At 37.0% G+C, this 19,989-nt stretch overlaps 1 protein-coding gene across 1 annotated transcript in view; it reads left to right on the top strand.

Moving 5' to 3' along the window:
- Nucleotides 1-19,989, top strand: part of FBLN2 (fibulin 2) — a gene marked incomplete at its 3' end in the record, with an annotated part of 141,267 nt that overhangs the window by 89,643 nt on the left and 31,635 nt on the right. The window contains exons 5-7 of the mRNA XM_083351712.1: nucleotides 8,954-9,160; nucleotides 17,039-17,158; nucleotides 17,645-17,746. Of these exons, the coding sequence (XP_083207838.1) occupies nucleotides 8,954-9,160; nucleotides 17,039-17,158; nucleotides 17,645-17,746 (429 nt within the window). The remainder of the gene's footprint in view (nucleotides 1-8,953; nucleotides 9,161-17,038; nucleotides 17,159-17,644; nucleotides 17,747-19,989) is intronic.

Below are 19,989 nucleotides of genomic sequence, written 5' to 3'. Positions count from 1 at the left end.
TGAGGGAAGAGGAAACGAGGAGCCTCACGTCACCTCGCTTCAGCCTGACTGCCATTCTTCTACTGCAGATGCTGAAAAGGTCTTTCTTTATTCACACCATTAAAAATAATCAAACCTAAAGTTATACAAAATATTGCATTTGTTACCAAAGCAATCTGCTTCTTTGGGAAATCAGGTCCCAGAAATACAGGTGACTTTTAATTTCTATAGCAATTTTTATTTGTACAAAATTTGATTCTGCTTCTGTTTCTTCTAAATGGTTTTTGAAAGACACTTATTGAGAGGCCAGCCAAGTTTTTAACAAAAAAAGTGACAGCAATATATATAATCCTATTTTTTTCATGATGAAGTTGTTATCCTAAATCATGTGCTGCCCATATATACTAGGGAATTTCCTGTGATTAGATTCTTCCAAAATCAAATATCTCTATCTCTATCTTTATCTATAGATGGATAGATGGATAGATAGATGATAGATAGATAGATAGATAGATAGATAGATAGATAGATAGATAGATAGATAGATAGAGTAGGTATGGGATAGGGATGGTTCCATGTTTAATATGAAGACTTCTACATAAAGAATACCTGCTTAAATAAAATTCATGATTTTCTTTTCCTAGAATATAATATTGGAAAAAATCTTGCATAAAGACAAAATGTTTGTATCTCTCTTTTTTTCAAGATATTTATTAGCAAATGCTAGTTTTGAATTTTATAATAACAAAACCAGCAAGAACAAAAAGACATCTGGGGAAAAAAAAGAAGGAATCTACCAAAGAAGATAGTAAATACACCCTGGTCTCTTTCATTATTAATTAGAAAATTATGCAGGTGAATGCATAATCAAAAAGTATATTAAAGTTGAAGTGTACCTTATTGCCATGCATGATATACCTTTCTTGTTAAACAGAAAAATGTTCAATTAGTTTGTAAAGCTAGATAATATAAAAACATACCTCCAATATCTCAGATATAATAGTATTAAAAAAAATTCTTAAATCCATCTCGCTATACTGAATGTAGGGGAAAAAAACCTATCACAGAACAGATATGGATAGTATAATTTTTATAGTATAGTCACTAATTTGGAATTATGGTGCAGGACAATATAATATTTTTAAGTGTCATTTTATCATAAAATGACTCCAATTTTAAGATGCACACTTTCCTTGGTACAGAGCAAGTTGAAAGAAGGAAGGGGACTTCTGCATAGCATCTATCACTTGTGGATGGTGATCCTATTACAGAAGGAGACCATAGCAGCATATTGGCATGCTGGGTGTATCAAATTATTTTCCCCACTTTGAGGATCCACCTGGCCTAGACTCAGTGGCTGGCATTTCACCAGTATAGTGATTATTTGTTACATGGCTACAGCATTGCCATAGAGGTTCTTATGAAGTCTATAGAACTTTCCAAGAGGAATATCTCAGGCTGTTCTCTGTTCAGAGCTGCTAGTAACTGCAGCCAATTTCTTTCCTGACTGGACACGGCAACAAATGTATACAAATAAAGAATACATATTTGGCCCCTTTTAATTACTCAATCCATGGGGAAAATACACATTTCCCTTACGGTGAGGGTCTGAGTCACCACTGGTTAATCTCTGGGATTGATAAGTGGAAAGATTTTACTATTTTATGTCAAATTACACCCACTATGATAAATAATGGGTGTAGTCTTTTCAATAGTTACAACAGAAGCACAGAACATGCCTATATTAAATTATTTTATATGAATGATCCACACATTATATTTCTAGAGGTAGACAATAATGAATGAAGTACAGTATTGTTTTTGACATTTAATTAGGTTTTAAATAAAACAGGACCCATTCATGTAATATAGGAAAATATATTCCAGAAATAATGTGGTAGAAAGAATTATGCATTTCATTTTTAAAGAGAATAAGCTAGCATATAGAAAATCTGGAAGGTTTAAAATAAAGTTACTCTAAATGTGTGGTGTCATTTTCATGGTACATATACCTACTAACAAAATCAACTCCTAAACGAATTTGATGAAATTCAAGAAAAAGGAATAAGTGATGCTATGGAAACTCAAAGGCACATGAAGGAAAAGTAGAGCATTTGCAGTTTTAAAGAACAACAGCTATGCTGAAGTTTTTTTTTCTTTTATATACCAGACTTAGTAGATTAGCTATAAACAGGCATCTACACATTGTCTGAAAACCAAAAATTGAAGACTAAAATATCTGCATGTATCATATATGGAGTATTTTGAGAGACGATGCATTTGAGTTACTGCTGACTCCTGGCAATTGTCTGGATTAATCCATTGGACATCCATTTGTCTGAAATGGTACAGGGTTTCCTGCCTGAGCAGGGGTTCGACTAGAAAACCTCCCAGGTTCTTTCCAACTCTCTCATTCTATTCTAGTCCCTGACAAGTTTTCTTGACAAGATTTTTCAAAAGCAGTTTGCCATTGCCTCCTTCCTAGGGTTGAGAGAGAGTGACTGGCCTAAATTCCCCCTCCCTCCAAACTGGCTTTGTGTCTGAGGTGGGAATGGAATTCCCTGTCTCTAGCCTGATGCTTTAACCACTGGCTTTTATATGGAGCATAGTGAAAAGAATTTCATTCCTGGCTCTTTTCCCATTCCTTCTACGCATTGCACTATTTTGACACCTTTATCATTAACCCTCAAATTAAGGGATTTTCCAGAAGAGCACATGAGCTGCACAGAAGAATTGCATATGGGGAGGGAGGAACCTCTGGCAGGCAGCCATCCAGAACTTTTTGGGTGTCAAACTGCTGGCCCACGGGTTGGACACGTCATCTGGAAGCCACACCCACTCCATTACTGGCAATGACAAAAGAGTCCTGATACGTCTTGCGACATCACGTGATGTCGCGAGTTTGACATGTCTGATCTAAGGAGTAGAATCCTATAGAAACTGGATAGGAATCTTGAGCAGAAATGACTTCCGCTTCTGCTATAATGTCATTTAAGCCAAGACATGATTTTTGCTATCTATCATCGAATAGAGACAGAAACAAAAAACAGGATTTCACTGGATTCCTCTTGCTTCAGTTTTCCTTAAAGTATATATTGGATATTTTTTATCCCAGTCTCAAAAAATATTTTTTTCCTTCAAACCTGCTATTTTTTTCATATAATTAACTATGAAATTTAAGGAACACTACAAACCAAAAACACAATAAGAAAGAAGTAGAGTTGTAAAAGTATTCAAGCATGAATTCCATTAGGAGCAAATGTAGCTATTCTGTTTCCACTGGACTTCTCAGTGGCTTAGATGTCTGCATCAAATGAAATCTGATAGGGTTCATCTTTTCCTAATTAAAAAATCTGCAAATACTCTCCAATTAAATTAAACTGAACTAAATTAAATTAAATTAAAACATGGTAATTGAAAGTTGCACGCAAACAACAGGCATTACGTATTTTTAAAAGCTAAGATTGTAGGACTATTGGCTGAAAGTATGAACTGTGATCCCCTTCATGGATTACTGCCTTGTCATGGCGAAGGGGCTTGCATAATTCAGTGAAGCTATGAGCTATGCCGTGCAGGGCCACCCAAGATGGACAGGTCATAGCAGAGAGTTCTGACAAAACGTGATCCACTGGAGAAGGAAATGGCAACCCACTCCAGCATCTTTGCCATGAAAACCCTATGGACAGTACCAAAAGGCAAAACGATATGACGCTGGAAGATGAGCCCCTCAGGTCAGAAGGCATCCAATATGCTACTGGGGAAGAGCAGAGGGCTAGTACTAGTAGCTCCAGAAAGAATGAAGCGACTGGGCCAAAGACGAAAGGATGCTCAGCTGTGGATGTGTCTGGTGGTGAAAAGAAAGTCCGATGCTGTAAAGATTTTTTCTCCATAGGAACCTGGAATGTAAGATCCATGAATCAAGGAAAGCTGGATGTGGCCAAACAAGAGATGACAAGACTGAACATCGACATCTTAGGTATCAGCGAACTAAAATGGACAGGAATGGGTGAATTTAATTCAGATGACCATCAGGTATACTACTGCGGGCAAGAATCCCTCAGAAGAAATGGAGTAGCCTTCATAGTCAATAAAAGAGTAGGAAAAGCAATACTGGGATACAATCCTCAAAATGACAGAATGATCTCAGTTCGAATCCAAGGCAAACCATTCAATATTACAGTAGTCCACATCTATGCCCCAACCACCAGTGCTGAAGAGGAAGAAATTGACCGGTTCTATGAAGCCCTACAGCACCTTATAGAACTAACACCAAAAAATGATGTCCTTATCATCATGGGGGATTGGAATGCTAATGTAGGAAGCCAAAAGATAAGTGGAATAACAGGCAAGTTTGGTCTTAGAGTACAAAATGAAGCAGGGCACAGGTTGATAGAATTTTTTCAAGAGAATATGATGGTCATAGCAAACACTCTTTTCCAACAACCCAGTAGACGGCTCTATACATGGACATCACCAGATGGTCAACACAGAAATCAGATTGACTATGTGCTGTGCAGCCAAAGATGGAGAACCTCTATACAGTCAGTAAAAACAAGACCAGGAGCTGACTGTGGCTCAGACCATGACCTTCTCATTGCAAAGTTTAGGCTTAAACTGAAGAAAGTAGGGAAGTAGTTAAATCATATCCCTGTTGAATATACAGTAGAGGTGACAAATAGATTTAAGGAATTAGATTTGATAGACAGAGTGGCTGAAGAACTATCAGAGGTTCACAACATTGTACAACAGGTAGCATCCAAAACCATCCCAAAGAAAAAGAAATGCAAGAAAGCAAAATGGCTGTCTGAGGAAGCTTTGAAAATAGCTGAGGAAAGGAGGGAAGTGAAAGGCAAGGGAGAAAAAGAAAGATACGCCCAATTGAATGCAGAATTCCAGAGAATAGCTAGAAGAGATAAGAATGCCTTCTTAAATGAACAGTGCAAAGAAATAGAAGAAAACAATAGAATAGGGAGGACCAGATATCTTTTCAAGAAAATTGGAGAGATGAAGGGAACGTTTAATGCAAAAATGGGCATGATAAAGGACCAAAACAGCAGGGACCTAACAGAGGCAGAAGAGATTAAGAAGAGGTGGCAAAATTACACAGAAGAACTATACAAGAATGAGCTTAACGTCCCTGATAATCACAATCAGGTGGTCACTGACCTCGAGCCAGACATCCTAGAATGTGAAGTGAAGTGGGCCTTAGAAAAGCTGAGCAACAACAAAGCTAGTGGGAGTGACAGTATTCCAGCTGAGCTATTCAAAATCTTAAAAGACGATGCAGTAAAAGTGCTACACTCAATTTGCCCGAAAATTTGGAAAACTCAACAATGGCCACAGGATTGGAAAAGATCAGTTTACATTCCAATTCCAAAGAAAGGCAGTGCCAAAGAATGTTCAAACTATCCCACCATTGCACTCATTTCTCATGCTAGTAAAGTTATGCTTAAAATCCTACAAGCTAGACTCCAGCAGCATGTGGATCGAGAACTACCAGAAGTACAGGCAGGATTTCGAAGAGGTAGAGGAACTAGAGATCAAATTGCCAACATATGCTGGATCATGGAGAAAGCTAGAGAGTTCCAGAAAAAACATCTACTTCTGCTTCATTGACTGTGCTAAAGCCTTTGATTGTGTGGATCATAACAAACTGTGGCAAGTTCTTAAAGAGATGGGCATACCAGACCATCTTATTTGTCTCTTGAGAAACGTATATGTGGCCAAGAAGCAACAGTGAGAACTGGACATGGAACCACTGATTGGTTCAAAATTGGGAAAGGAGTCCGGCAAGGCTGTATACTGTCGCCCTGCCTATTTAACTTGCGGATGAAGAAGGAGAGTGCAAAAGTTGGGTTGAAACTAAACATTAAGAAAACTAAGATCATGGCATCCGGCCCTCTCAATTCCTGGCAAATAGATGGGGAAGAAATGGAGGTAGTGACAGATTTTATTTTCCTGGGCTCCAAGATCACTGCAGATGGGGACTGTAGCCAAGAAATTAAAAGACGCTTGCTCCTCGGGAGGAAACCAATGACAAATCTAGACAGCACACTAAAAAGCAGAGACATCACCCTGTCAACAAAAGTGTGTATAGTCAAGGCTATGGTTTTCCCAGTTGCAATGTATGGCAGTGAAAGTTGGACCATAAGAAAGGCCGAGCACCAAAGAATTGAGGCCTTTGAACTATGGTGCTGGAGAAGACTCCTGCGAGTCCCTTGGACTGGAAGGCGATCAAACCAGTCAGTCCTAGAGGAGATCAACCCTGACTGCTCTTTAGAAGGCCAGATTCTGAAGTTGAAACTCAAATACTTTGGCCACCTAATGAGAAGGAAGGACTCACTGGAGAGGAGCCTAATGCTGGGAAAAATTGAGGGCAAGAGAAGAAGGGGATGACAGAGAATGAGGTGGCTGGATGGAGTCACTGAAGCAGTAGGCGTGAGCTTAGATGGACTCCAGCAGATGGTAGAGGACAGGAAGGCCTGGAGGAACATTGTCCATAGGGTCGCGATGGGTTGGGCACGACTTTGCAGCTAACAACAACAATGAACTGTGATCTATATTATAATTGCTTATCTGGAACTAAGTCAAGATACCTATATGAATAAGTTCAGAATCCTACTGCTGGTTCACCAGGAAATGGAACTTGCCTGGACTAGAAGTCATGAGAAGCAGGACCCATTTGTTAACTATGTCATATTTCCCCTGGGATGCCTTCTCCTTGTCATTTCTTCTTATATAAAAATGCAATAATTATTTGTATTCTGTCCCTTATTGCTTATTAATATTCCTTATTGCTTTGATTTATTCAGTGTTTTTTGGGGGGGTAACTGTGGAGTTTATGCTCCAGTCAAAAACATATCCTTGTGGGTTCTTTTGGGTAAGTGGTGGGCTAGAAAAAATAGTAGGTTGTCAGGTTACTTAATTTTTTTTTACAAAAGATTGTTTTTCTGTTTCTAATAATAAGCCAGGTAGATTTTGATATGAAGTTATAAGAATGATTTTTGAGCAGAGATAACAGTGCTAGATTAATAACCCTTAGGTTTTTATGGGTGGGCCCCTCTATTTCATATTCTTCAGGTTTTGAGCAAACTTTAAAAAGAGTTCAGTGCTTTATCTGCTTTTGTTATTTCCATCAGCATTTCTGTCTTGGCTCATGTCATCTAAGCTAATTACCTTCCTGACCAAGGAAGACACAAGTTGTACTAAAACACATCTAGATTACATCAGGTCAGGATAGTGTGATACAAAAGCTTTAAAAGAAAGCATCAGGGTTTTATGTCAGAGATACCTGAAGCTCCAAGGCTGTTTGCAATCTTTGAAAACTTTTGGGCTCCTCTAAGAAGTATCACAAAACTATAATTCATAATGTGACAGAAATGTAAAATTATTAAATATACAATAGAGAGTGATTGTTATATTTTTGATAATTCAAAATAAATGGAAGTAAAATAAAATTGAGTATAGTCCCTGGCACACCAATCATAGGCCAAATGCAGCCACCCACACAATCTGGGAAAAATTGTGAACCTTGCACTTATACATAGGAACACAAACACAAAACAGCTGTGAGTTCTTATCATTTATAAACTTACTTGTTTTAAATCTGAAAAGCGAGAGTGCAATCAGCTCAATCAGAAGATGGTGAAATTTATATGGGCCAATCCCTGTTGTGTATGACCAGAGGAAAATCAGTTTTCCTTTTTCTGCTTGCCCTCTGTATTTGCTGACCAGATGAACTGTGTACTTAGAGCTGAAGCAATTGCTTTTAATCAATGGGAATTTTAAAGTTCAGCTCTCCTCTCTGAGTTTTTCCTCCTGCTGGTTTAGTAGATCAATTATGCTTACCCTTTAGTTTCCCTTCCCTCTCCAACTCATAGGAATGAAAACAGAAGAGCTAATTTATCCCATGTGTTAATGTTTCAGCATGTTTTGAGCTTGCCCAGAGCTTGCAAGCTTGTAACCTGAACTTGAAAAAAAAATGTTTACCTTTAAAATAAACCATACACACACACACACAAACACAAACACATCTATCTATCTATCTATCTATCTATCTATCTATCTATCTATCTATCTATCTATCTATCTATCATCTATCTATCTATTTATCTATCTATCTATCTATCTATCTATCTATCTATCTATCTATCTATCTATCCATACATACATACATACATACATACATACATACATACATACGTACAGTACATGTATTTATTTCCTGTTTTGCCCCTATTGCAATTGAAGCCAATTTTGGAAATCATGTTATTACATGTTATATCATTCATTGAATATGAATTTTATTATTATTTTTTACAAACTGACCTCCGCTTTGTGATTATCTTAATAATCTTTATTTGTAAACTATGGTGGTGGGTGAGGTAGGAATTTGATAGCTATCTAGCTACCTACCTAGATTGATAGATAGATGACAAATAAAGTTCTGCATGCATAAAACCTTTGACCTGTTGCAAATCTTAATTCGTGGCTCAGTGTCTTTATTGCTCCTTATCCTATACCTTTGCCTGTCGTGTAGCATTTTTGCTGTATGGAGTGCCACAAATAAGAACTCTTGGGTTCCATCACTTGGCTGTCTAGCAGGCATCCTGCATCCTTTTTATCCTCTGCAGGTTTATATGGAAAGGCTCAGTAAAATCAAATGACAGGGTTGACAGTGATTATTTGCCTTGGGAGAAGGGGGCATTATCAAGGGAAAAGCTGCCCTAAGGCACTCAGGAGCAGGCAAGAGCTGTTGACAAAAATTTTCAGCTGAATGAAAATGAAAATCAATTTATCCACGCCCATTAAGGATCCCCTGTCATCTGTAGTACTGTGTCCATTATTATTCAGAGGTATGTTAAAACATCCTATAGAAGAAATTATTTCTTTGTTAACATGCTCCCTTGCACATAGTCATATAAGTATTGTCCATGAATTCTCATCTTGATTGATGACTAAGGAATGTTGTCAGTGACAGAGATAGAGGATCACCATGAAGCCTTGTCAATCAGCCATGAAGCTGAAATGTCAAACAGCCTGCCTGGGGATGACCAGGATGAGTGCCTTGCCTATCCAGGAGAGCTTTGTCAACACCTCTGTATCAACACTGTGGGGTCCTACAAGTGCTCATGTTTCCCAAGTTTTATTTTGCAAGATGATGGACTCAGCTGCAATCCAGGTGAGAAAATAAACCCAGGTGAGAAAATGTATGTTGGACCTAACTATAACAGTTAGGTTAGTGTTCCTTCATTAATGAAGAACCGATTAGCTTCTAAATATATTCATAATTTAGTGACTTAAGTATTCGGTGAACTTTGATCTTCAGCATTTTTTTTGTTTGCTTGTTTTATCTTTGCTGTTATAAAGATGAGGCATTGGATAATGCTTCAAACATCACAGGCTGAGAATACCTATTTGAGCCCTTTTTCAAAAGAACAAAGGGCTAAGGAACAAATAATATTGTAAGCCACCCGGAGTTACCCTGTGGTAAGATTATCCAATAAATTGGATAAATACATAAAAATAAATGAATACAAATCAGTTGCATTTATCCTCATACGTGTATAAAAGTTTAACAAGAATTTTTCAAAAACCAACTAGATCGTCCACTACAAACATTTAGCATTCTTTCTTATTTTCTAGGGCTTGTTTTTCATTCAAACAGTGTTACATCCTGAATAATTGGACATCTGTAACAGTCTCTAGCAGACTGTCAGTGATGTGCAACTGTAACTGTCTCATTTTACTTAGTAGAAACTAATTTAGGAACTATGAACTTTTATGGTGGGTATCAGAATATTCTAATTAAAGCAGCCAAAATGGCTTTATTATTTTGGATCAACAGATGACAGTCTTCAAGAACATCCCTGTGGAAGTAAGAAAATCTTTTTCATTGTCAGTTGGTTCATTCCATAGGGCAAATGTTCTTCTTGCAGTCATCTATCAGGTGCAGTCCTACTGAAAGAGCAAAACTTAAATAACTTTACAAGACTATTTGCAAGACTAACTACATACTGTTTCCAGGAGCCAGAGTAATGGGCTCTATGGCTGGGAAATGGAAATGGTCAGCAAGCAGCAGTCCTTTTGAGGGTAATGGGGTTCTGACCACTATATCTGGGTAACCAAGCTGGACTTTAATCCAGCAATTTCTTAAGATCTACTAGTAGACATTGTACTACAGGTAGTTCTCAACTTACAACTACAATTGGGGCCAGAATTCCCATTGCTAAGCAAGACAGTTGTTAAGTGTCTTGATTTTATGACCTTTTTTGCCACGATTGTTAAGCAAATCACTGCAGTTGTCAAGAACTGCTTATCAGAAGCTGGCGAGCTGGAGAGTTGCAAATGGCAATATATCAGTCATAAAAACATGCCAGTTGCCAAATGCCCAAATTTTGAAATGTGACCATGGGGATGCTGCTATAGTCATAAATGCAAGGATCAGTCATAAGTTTCTTTTTTCAGTGTTGTTGCAACTTTGAATGGTTGCTAAATGAATGGTTGAAAGTTGAGGGTCACCTCTATATCTTCCAATTTTAATTCACATTTATAGATATTTCCAATGTTCTAAATGTGAGTCTTTATAAATCTTATCTTTATAAAGTGGAATAAGTAGCTTATTTACTTTTTGCATTGTGAGGCACAAATTATTCCCCTTCTGAGTGTTTCTGATGTTTTTTTAAAGGGAAGAAAACTGCAGGAAAATTTGTATTTTCAGTTTGTCATGCTTCCTAATATTTATATGTTTTTCTGAATACAAAGAGTTTTACAAGCAGCACCCTGCAATAAATACATATATTTTATAGTGCATGGGTATTTTGTACAACTTTTGCATAACTTTACATATCTTTTTAAAACTATATATTTTATATATGCTTTAAAAATCAGAGATCTACATTTCAAAAGTTGTAGAAGTGCAAGAGCAAATTATATCTGGTTTATGCTGTAATTTGCAGAATGCAAATTGAGTAGATAAATATTAAAATGAGGACCAAATATAATTCTCCCCTATCCCTGCTGAAAGCATGGAAATAATCACACTGATAAAAAGTAAAATCCAAAACATGTAAGCATTTCCAGGACAAACATCAGGCTCATATATAAGATGATAAAGAGTTTAAACTGACACTTGGAATGTCTTTTTTACCTTCTTCTCCCACCTGATAGAGAAATAAACACAGCATACGTCATGAGATTATTGAATTGTGCATTAGTGATCTCAGCTAAGCCTCATTGTACTGCTTCAGGTAATCCACTAAACATGGAAAGTAAAAAAGGGGAAAAGAAACATGGAAGTGGAAGAACTATATATTTCATGTAGCCTAGGTCTGAAAATGGATTAGTTTACCTTGAGTTTTTTGTTTGTAAATAGCACAAGGAGAAAGCAGGTATTAAAAACAATGCTATGGAATGAATCAGAGATTATATTCACATTCTATCAGAAACTAACAAACTGTATTTAAGCTTAGCATGTTGAGCAGATTCAATCACATGAATATATTGAGCTTAAACACAAACCCTCAAAATTAACCCTGTAGAAATAGTTAAGGTAGGATAATCTTGATTTATGAGGTCACTTGTGCAAATACTGCTGAAAAGTAGAATCCTCTTGAAAACTCTCTGGCCTGTTCAATGCAATGATTTCAATTCTTTTTCCAAAGAGAAGAAAATATAGGAAAGTATTATCTTAAACCTCTGCTTTCCTTCCACTGTTCAGAAAGTGTTGGAGTTCATGCATGTAGTCGTCGCTTAACGACTGCCCTGTTTATTGACCAAAGTTACAGCACTGAAAAAATGGCTTTGTGTCTTGCCATCGCACTTACAACCATCACAGCATGTCATCAGGTGAACATTCAGGTATTTTGCAACCAGCGGGCACTTATAACCATTAGAGCAGGGGTCCCCAACCCCCAATCCATGGACCGGCATTGGGCTGCAACATGCCAGAAACCAGGCCATACAAACAAGCAAAGCCCCATCCCTGACATTAAGGCAACATGCTAAACCATGCTACCTCCGGTCTGTGGAAAAACCTCTCTCCAAAGAACCGGTCCCTGGTGCCCACAATTATATGATTAATTGCCTTTGTGCACTTTGTAGCTGGCTTCTGAGAAGCAGAGAGTCAATGAAGAAGCTGGCATTAAAAGTTCAAGTCAAGGTCATGTGGTGTCTCCTTCAATGACTGTGGCACTTATTGACAGAGTTATTGGTCCCAATTGTGGTCGTTAAGCAAGTACTACCTGCATTCACAATGATTAGATTACCTTCCTCTGCTTACCTATATGCACCCACTTTCTAATTTTTGCTCCTAGCAATAAGGCAGAGAATGGACTAGAACAGGGCTTTTCAACCACTGGTACGGGTACCACCTGTGGTACATTGGCACCTGGCAGGTGGTACGCAACCATCCTAGAAAAGTGGTAGTGGGGGAGGGGAATGAGCTGAACCGGTGGCACCACCGCACAAGCCTGAGCGAGAGATGGGTGGAGCTGCAGGGCTGCCAGGGCCCAGCAGAAGCACCAGGATCAGCGCCAGGCTCCAGTCAGATGCTTGGCAACTGATTCATATTTATGACAGCCACAGTGTCCCAGAGTCATGTGAAGTGACCAAAACCTGCTGCAACCACACAGCAGAGGAGGGGGGGGGTAAAAACCAAACACCCCCCACCCCCACCCCCGCTGCCAATTCTCAAGAGAAATGCTCACAACAATGAAAACCTCGGACAGGAGGAAGAGTGCTGCCAGGCAGGCGTCTTGCTCGGCTTTGGCTTGGGGGGCACTTTTTCCAGTGCCATTGTAACTTCGAACAGTCATTAAGCGAACTGTTGTAAGTCGAGGACTACCTGTATTTTGTCACTTTTTTCCTTTTTTTTGGGTCATCAAGTTTTTGACACCTTGCTAGGCGACTGGTGGTACTCGGATATTGCCATATCCTAAAAGTGGTACAATGGGCGAAAAAGATCTTTAGAAAACTATCTTCTCCACAGAATGGGCTACAGTTTTGGGATGAATTGGAGTGAATCAATATAAACCTAGTGAACTCATGAAGTAAAGGTAGTCCAATACAATTTCCTTATCCAGAAAACCTTGTTTGTGGCTCTTAATTATACCTCAAGTTAATATGAAAGTGTGTTCCTTTGCTTGTTTTCCAGCCTTTTTAATTTTGAAAAGTTGGTCCAAGCATTTATTTTTTTCCCCTGCCAACACCAATAAATATTCCCCTCTTTCTACCACTATGCTTTTGTCCTATTTTTCCTTCTTTATATTCTTCTCAGGAAAACTCTAGAAAATATCTGCACAAAACTCACGATTTTTCCTAAGAAAAAGTCACATTTTATTTGCAGAATAACTAGCAAGATTTTGGTTCAGTCCAAAATTGACAGTCTGTTAGCCATGTGTTACATGTTGTTTTTACCATTCTATCCCATCTCTATAAATTCATTTGGTTCCTGGTTTTATCTTTATTCTCAGTCCTTAATGAGAATAAATTATTGCTTCTGTTTATTTCAAAATATTTCCACTCATGGAAAATTAAGGAGGAAAACTAAAATGTGTAAAATGGGATTAATTTATGTTGATTTCATCTTAGCCAGTAGCTTTTATTAGAAAATTCAGTTAAATTGGGCAACACTCATTCTAATTACAGAGAACAAATAATGTTCTCTCTCTTTGTTAGCTGAGAAGCAAATAAGTTTGAAATGCATATCAGTCTCCCTTTAATTCTTTGTTAGCAATCAAAAAAAATTTATACACACACACACACACACACACACACACACATTCCTCATTGGAGTTCTGTTTTTAAATATATAATGTGTGCTGTTCTTAAAATTTGAGCAATAAAGATAAACCTTTCTGATGTTATAATTTGAGATCTTTTCATAGATGCTGATGTTTTAAATTTAAATTCAAATCAGAAAGTAAATTGTGCTGGGATGTCAGATTTACATGAAGTTTGTTACCATGGAAAATAGCCCATGGTTAGCCCTAACCCTAACCCTTGTTAGGTTTCTTAAAGGAACAGCAATGCAAAAATCTGAAACTTGAGATTTAACATTATAGCTCTTCCTCTATTATTAATTAAATGGGTATTTGTCCATTTTTATTAACAGGTACTTACAATGCTAAAAATATTTGGTTACGATGCAAAATTTAAGGATAACACAAAGATTTCATAGTTAAAAATCCATATGTAAAACAATGTGTTTATTCTGTAATACTAATTTCATAGTGAATTAATATTGGCATTTTCTATTTTCAAATTATATTTATTCACATCAATTTGTCTCTACAGAAGTCAAAATTTAACTCTTTAAATATTACTTTAAGTGAAAAAAAATTTCCCAACAATGTTTTTTTCCTTTTTATGGCCCTGTAATCAGCTTAATGGAGTTCAGGTGTTCATTTTCTGAAGAGATTGTTTATGTACCATCAAGTACATAAACAGACAACAGCAGCCTTTTTGAGGGTTATGGGATTCTGACCCTAGGTAACTAATATGGCCTTTGATCCAGCAATACCTTCTGAAGATCTACTAATAGACATTACACTACAGGTACTACAGAACAGGAGGTATATTCATGAATGGACCATGTTTATAGTTTAATCAGATTGCACATCTGTTGGCATTCCTAAGATCAACATAATGAATGAATCACCCTAATGAATACCACCTGGGGGATTTGAACTTTTTTTTTTAAAAAAATCACTTTTATTTTTTTCCTTTATCTTAATTTTTTTACTCTAAATGTTCCTGTTAAGGAGTTTGTAAGTTAAGGAGTTATACCTAATTATGTTCCTCTAACAGGAATGTATGTATTTATATTTTTATAAAAGTATATTTATATAAAGGTTTCACACATGCATACACACACACACACACACACACACACACACACACACACACCTTAACATTAAGAAAACCAAGATCATGGTATCCGGCCCTCTCAACTCCTGGCAAATAGGTGGGGGAAAAATGGAGGTAGTGACAGATTTTATTTCCCTGGGCTCCAAGATCACTGCAGATGGGGACTGCAGCCAAGAAATTAAAAGACGCTTGCTCCTTGGGAGGAAAGCCATGGCAAATCTAGACAGCACACTAAAAAGCAGAGACATCACCCTGTCAACAAAAGTGCGTATAGTCAAGGCTATGGTCTTCTCAGTTGCAATGTATGGCTGTGAAAGTTGGACCATAAGAAAGGCTGAGCGCCAAAGAATTGAAGCCTTTGAACTATGGTGCTGGAGAAGACTCCTGCGAGTCCCTTGGACTGCAAGGCATTCAAACCAGTCAGTCCTAGAGGAGATCAACCCTGACTGCTCTTTAGAAGGCCAGATCCTGAAGTTGAAACTCAAATACTTTGGCCACCTAATGAGAAGGAAGGACTCACTGGAGAAGAGCCTAATGCTGGGAAAGATGGAGGGCAAGAGTAGAAGGGGACGACAGAGAATGAGGTGGCTGGATGGAGTCACTGAAGCAGTAAGCGTGAGCTTAAATGGACTCCAGCAGATGGTAGAGGACAGGAAGACCTGGAGGAACGTTGTACATGGGGTCGCGATGGGTCGGACATGACTTCACAACTAACAACAACAATATACACAAACACAATTTTATTTAAAAAATTAGAACAAAAATTAAAAATGATACAAACTGATATAAACAAGAAATAAAATAGAAAAAGGAAGACATAGGTAAAAGTGCAAAAAAGAAAGAAAAGGAAAAATAGGAAAGAAAAAATGGAAAAGAATTGGCTTCTGATCTTTACTGCAATTATAGGTACAATTATAAATTTATCTCTTACACTAATTATGTCATGACTGTCTCCTTTCTATAATTTGTCTAATCATTAAAGCAGTTTTTTTTTCTGTTTTATACAAAAAGTCCATAAGGGATTTCCATAAGAGCCTTGGTGGAGCAGTGGTCTAATGCCTCCTTAAGTAACACCAGCTGCCTGCAATTAGTGCAGGTTCGCATCCCACCAGGCTCAAGGTTGACTCAGCCTTCCATCCTTCCGAGGTAGGTAAAATGAGGACCCAGATTGTTGGGGGCAATTAAGCTGACTTTGTAATAATGCCGCTTGGGGTGGGTGTGAAAGCCCTAATAAGCAGGCATATACATAGAATGAAGGCTACTGCTAAGCTTGTAAGCCGCCCTGAGTCTTCGGAGAAGGGCGGGATATAAATGGAATTAAAATAAAATAAAAATAAAAATAAAAAAAATTTCCAGCCAGCAGTAAACATATTCTCTTTTTTCTGATAAAAAAAGCAATCATCTTCATCAATCATTCCTTCATCCTAGATGTGGCCACTTCTTCTGATCTTTGTGCATACAAAATCTAACTGTAGTTATTCACACACACACACACACACACACACACACACACACACAAACAAACAAAGAGAGAGAGAGAGAGAAATTCAGGATTTTTTCCAACTACTTATTCATCAATCCTAAGAGGAAGATTTCTGGTCCCATCTTAATATTTTAACTTCATTCAGTCTCTTACCATAGTAATTTTGAAACAGTACACAGAGTTGGACATGACTGGACAGAGAAAACATTTACCTTTTTAAAATATTTGTCATGGTGATATTCACCTATTTTACTTTCTTCTCCACTTGAAAACCTGTTTTATTCAACAGTTCTGTTCAATTCCCTATTTTCATCTTTTTGTTAAAATTTTCATTTTTTGTTTGTAAATTTTAAAGCCAGCTGGTGTACCAACTTCTTTTAATTTTCCCTTTAATGTTTCAATTTGCCTTAAAGGATCTTCTAAAATCAAGACCAAGTCATCTGCAAAAGCCTTTGACTCATAAATTTATTTTTAAATCTTTATTGCCAGGTCCTCACATCTTTTCTTATAGTTAATATTTCAAAATAAACAAGAGATGAAACAGTGGGAATCCTTGTCTTATTTCTTTTTGTATCTCGCAAGGTGGAAGAGTTTAATTACTATGTTTCCCAAAAGAGTTATTTGTGTATTCCAAAGAAAATCTTCTTTGGAAATATATAGATATGAAAGAACATAATTAAAATATTTCTGTAATATATACTTTTTTAGATTTTGAAGATGATGCACAAAATATTGCCTTAGAGGAGAAAGCCACTCCAGCTCCAGAAGCTTTAAATATTCAACCTGAAACCAACAACACTTTACAAGTAGAGCAAGATAAATGTAAAGGTATGTCTAATTGGGAGCTGGAGACAAGATTTTATTTATGTATTTATTTATCTAGTTTATATAGCCACCCATTTCATAGAAGAAGCAACACTATATATTGTTTTTCACATGTTTGAAAATCATTAAAAGCTTCCTTGGCAATTTTTATTTCAATACTAGTTCAAAGAGCCTTCAGTAGGCTGACAAAAAACAACAACAACCAGAAGCTCAGAGGGTAATGTGCTGAATAATTGGAGGTTAACTTGAAAACTTAAGTTTATTTAATATTAGCTGTTAGACTGTTTGTGCAACACAGCTGTATATAGTAATTTCAGCCTCATAGATAAGCTTAGCTTACCAATAAAAGAAAGATTCTGGAGAATGATTCAGCATATGAGGGTATGTGATTTGTTTGCATGTTTACCTTCTGATACGGATATAATTATAATATAAAAAGGGTATCTCTTTAATTGTTTTTAATGTGTTTTGAAATTTTGTGTTTCCCAGATAATGGTCCCTGCAAGCACATTTGTAATATGGTGGAAGGGGAAATTGTGTGTTCTTGTTCACTTGGCTTTGTCCTCCTTTCAGATGCTGTTTCCTGTGAAGGTAAGTGTTTAGAAATCAAAATCCTTACTTCCGCCTATTGAAGGCCCTTTAGATTTTGTCAGAATGGTTCTATTATTGTATTTATTCAAAAAAGATAAATATTCCTATAAGGCCTACATATTATATCGCTAAATCAGCTTTTGGTCTTACTTATTTTATAAATAGTTGTAAAACAACTCAAGCATATGCTTTGCCTTCATTTACAATTCTCTGGATGCATTGTGTATTCTAACTGGTCACACTATGAAAGTTAGTTCCTTCAACTGGGCAAAAAATATGATTCAATTTTACATAACTCGTAGGGTGCTCCCATATGGATGTCTCCTGTTAGCCTGCCTAACAGAAAGGCCTTAATGGATATTTTGTAATAAGAAAACATGAAAAGGTTTCAGTTGCAAGAAAAGGTTATTTAAACTCCTCTTTGAATGAGGCAGCGTAGTTACCCCTTAAAAGCATCTGGTAAAGCCACTTTTCATCTTCATGCCCAATCTGTCCATAAATGGGATTTGACTATAAATGTACTGAAAATGTAAAATATGCCATTAAAATCTATGTAATGCTGTACTACTACATCAGTGAGTTTCTTCTTGGTAATTCTTTGGAACAGCAATATTCCCACCAACACTCATAGGGTAAGTCACTGTATATAAACAGATAGCAAACACCACCCCCCTTTTAGCACAGGTGATGTTACTTAGTTTTGAAATGAAACATGGTTTTTTTTTGGGTTTTTTTTGCAAAAAACGTGCATATGCATAAATACATATATACATACACATTATAAAACTTGGACTAACTTTGTCATACTTTAACTCTTGTTCTGACAGTTTAATAGTATTAGGAAAATGTCATAACATTTCTGGCTTAGGTTAACATTATTGGTGTTGTTGGTTTTTGGCTCTGTGCTACAAGATAATTTTGAAATGTAGAAATGGTTCATATATACTAGTATTGCTTGTTATTTATTGCATTATCCTGCTTTTCAGCCAATGAAGCTCAGCATAGCTGATAGCTAATACCAGTATGATTCTTGCTATAGTGTGGGATAATCTGTGTTCTTCTTATGTCAATAAAAGCTATTATAGTTTTCCTTGGTATAGAAACTGTTTGCATATAGCATCAGTATTACTAGTTGTCTATAAATTACTTCTGGTGAGTAATTAGCAAAAGGAAGTAGTTAGTCAGGCTTTTAGGCAATAGCAAATGTGAACCATTGGTTCTGGACTGCAAATAATTTATACCATCCCAAGAGAGGCAATAGACTTCAAGGGTCTGGAGAAATTAAGTTCTTAAAGAGCACTGGGTTGCTCTTTCTTTGACCATTCCATTTACGTTCAGTAATTAACAAAACCCTTAGATGGAATTTCTGTTAATAGGAGCCATTTCCATGCAGGAATAATTGAGTTGCCAACTGTGAGCAAAATTTATATATGCTTGCGGAGGGAGAAAGTTAGCCTATTTTAAGATTCATAAACTAGATTTTATTTTTTTTTGCCCCATAGGTTTTTCTGCCATTGCTTCTGTAGGGTGCAGGAATGAAATGCCACATATTGCTAAAAACAGCAACATAATTGTGTTTCTTCCATCCAACACCCCATTTTCCCCTATAGCTGGTTGCTTGCAGGAGGCTTCTAAAATCTCCAGTGATGCTTTGCTAGGGCAGGACTTCTTTGCTCGGCCACTTCACTTTCCAAACCAGAACTGGAGAGAAGCTAATGATAATCAGCCTTCATGTCCATTTATCCCAGTAAAAAGTAACACAAGCAAATTGGTACAAAAGAACTGTAAGAGATTTTATTCTCCACAATCTCTTTCTAATCAGTACTTGTCCACTTCTGGGCAGTGCAAGTTCACATATATACTACTACTACTACTACTACTACTACTACTACTACTACTACTAATAATAATAATAATAATAATAATAAGTTGGAAGGGACCTTAGAGGTCATCTAGTCCAACCTCCTGCTCAGGCAGGAAACCCTATACCATTTCAGACAAATGGCTGGCCAGTCTCTTCTTAAAAATTTCCAGTGTTGGAGCATTCACAGCTTCTGGAGGCAGGTTGTTCCACTGATTAATTGTTCTAACTGTCAGGAAGTTTCTCCTTAGTTCTAGGTTGCTTCTCTCTTTGATTAGTTTCCATCCGTTGCTTCTTGTCCTCTGGTGCTTTGACTCCCTCTTTGTGGCAATCCTGAGATATTGGAACACTGCTATCATGTCACCCCTAGTCCTTCTCTTCA

The sequence above is a fragment of the Vipera ursinii genome (genome assembly GCF_947247035.1).
Source record: "Vipera ursinii genome assembly, chromosome: 2".
In the NCBI taxonomy this organism is placed as follows: domain Eukaryota; kingdom Metazoa; phylum Chordata; class Lepidosauria; order Squamata; family Viperidae; genus Vipera; species Vipera ursinii.
This window is presented reverse-complemented; position numbering and strand designations above follow the sequence as displayed.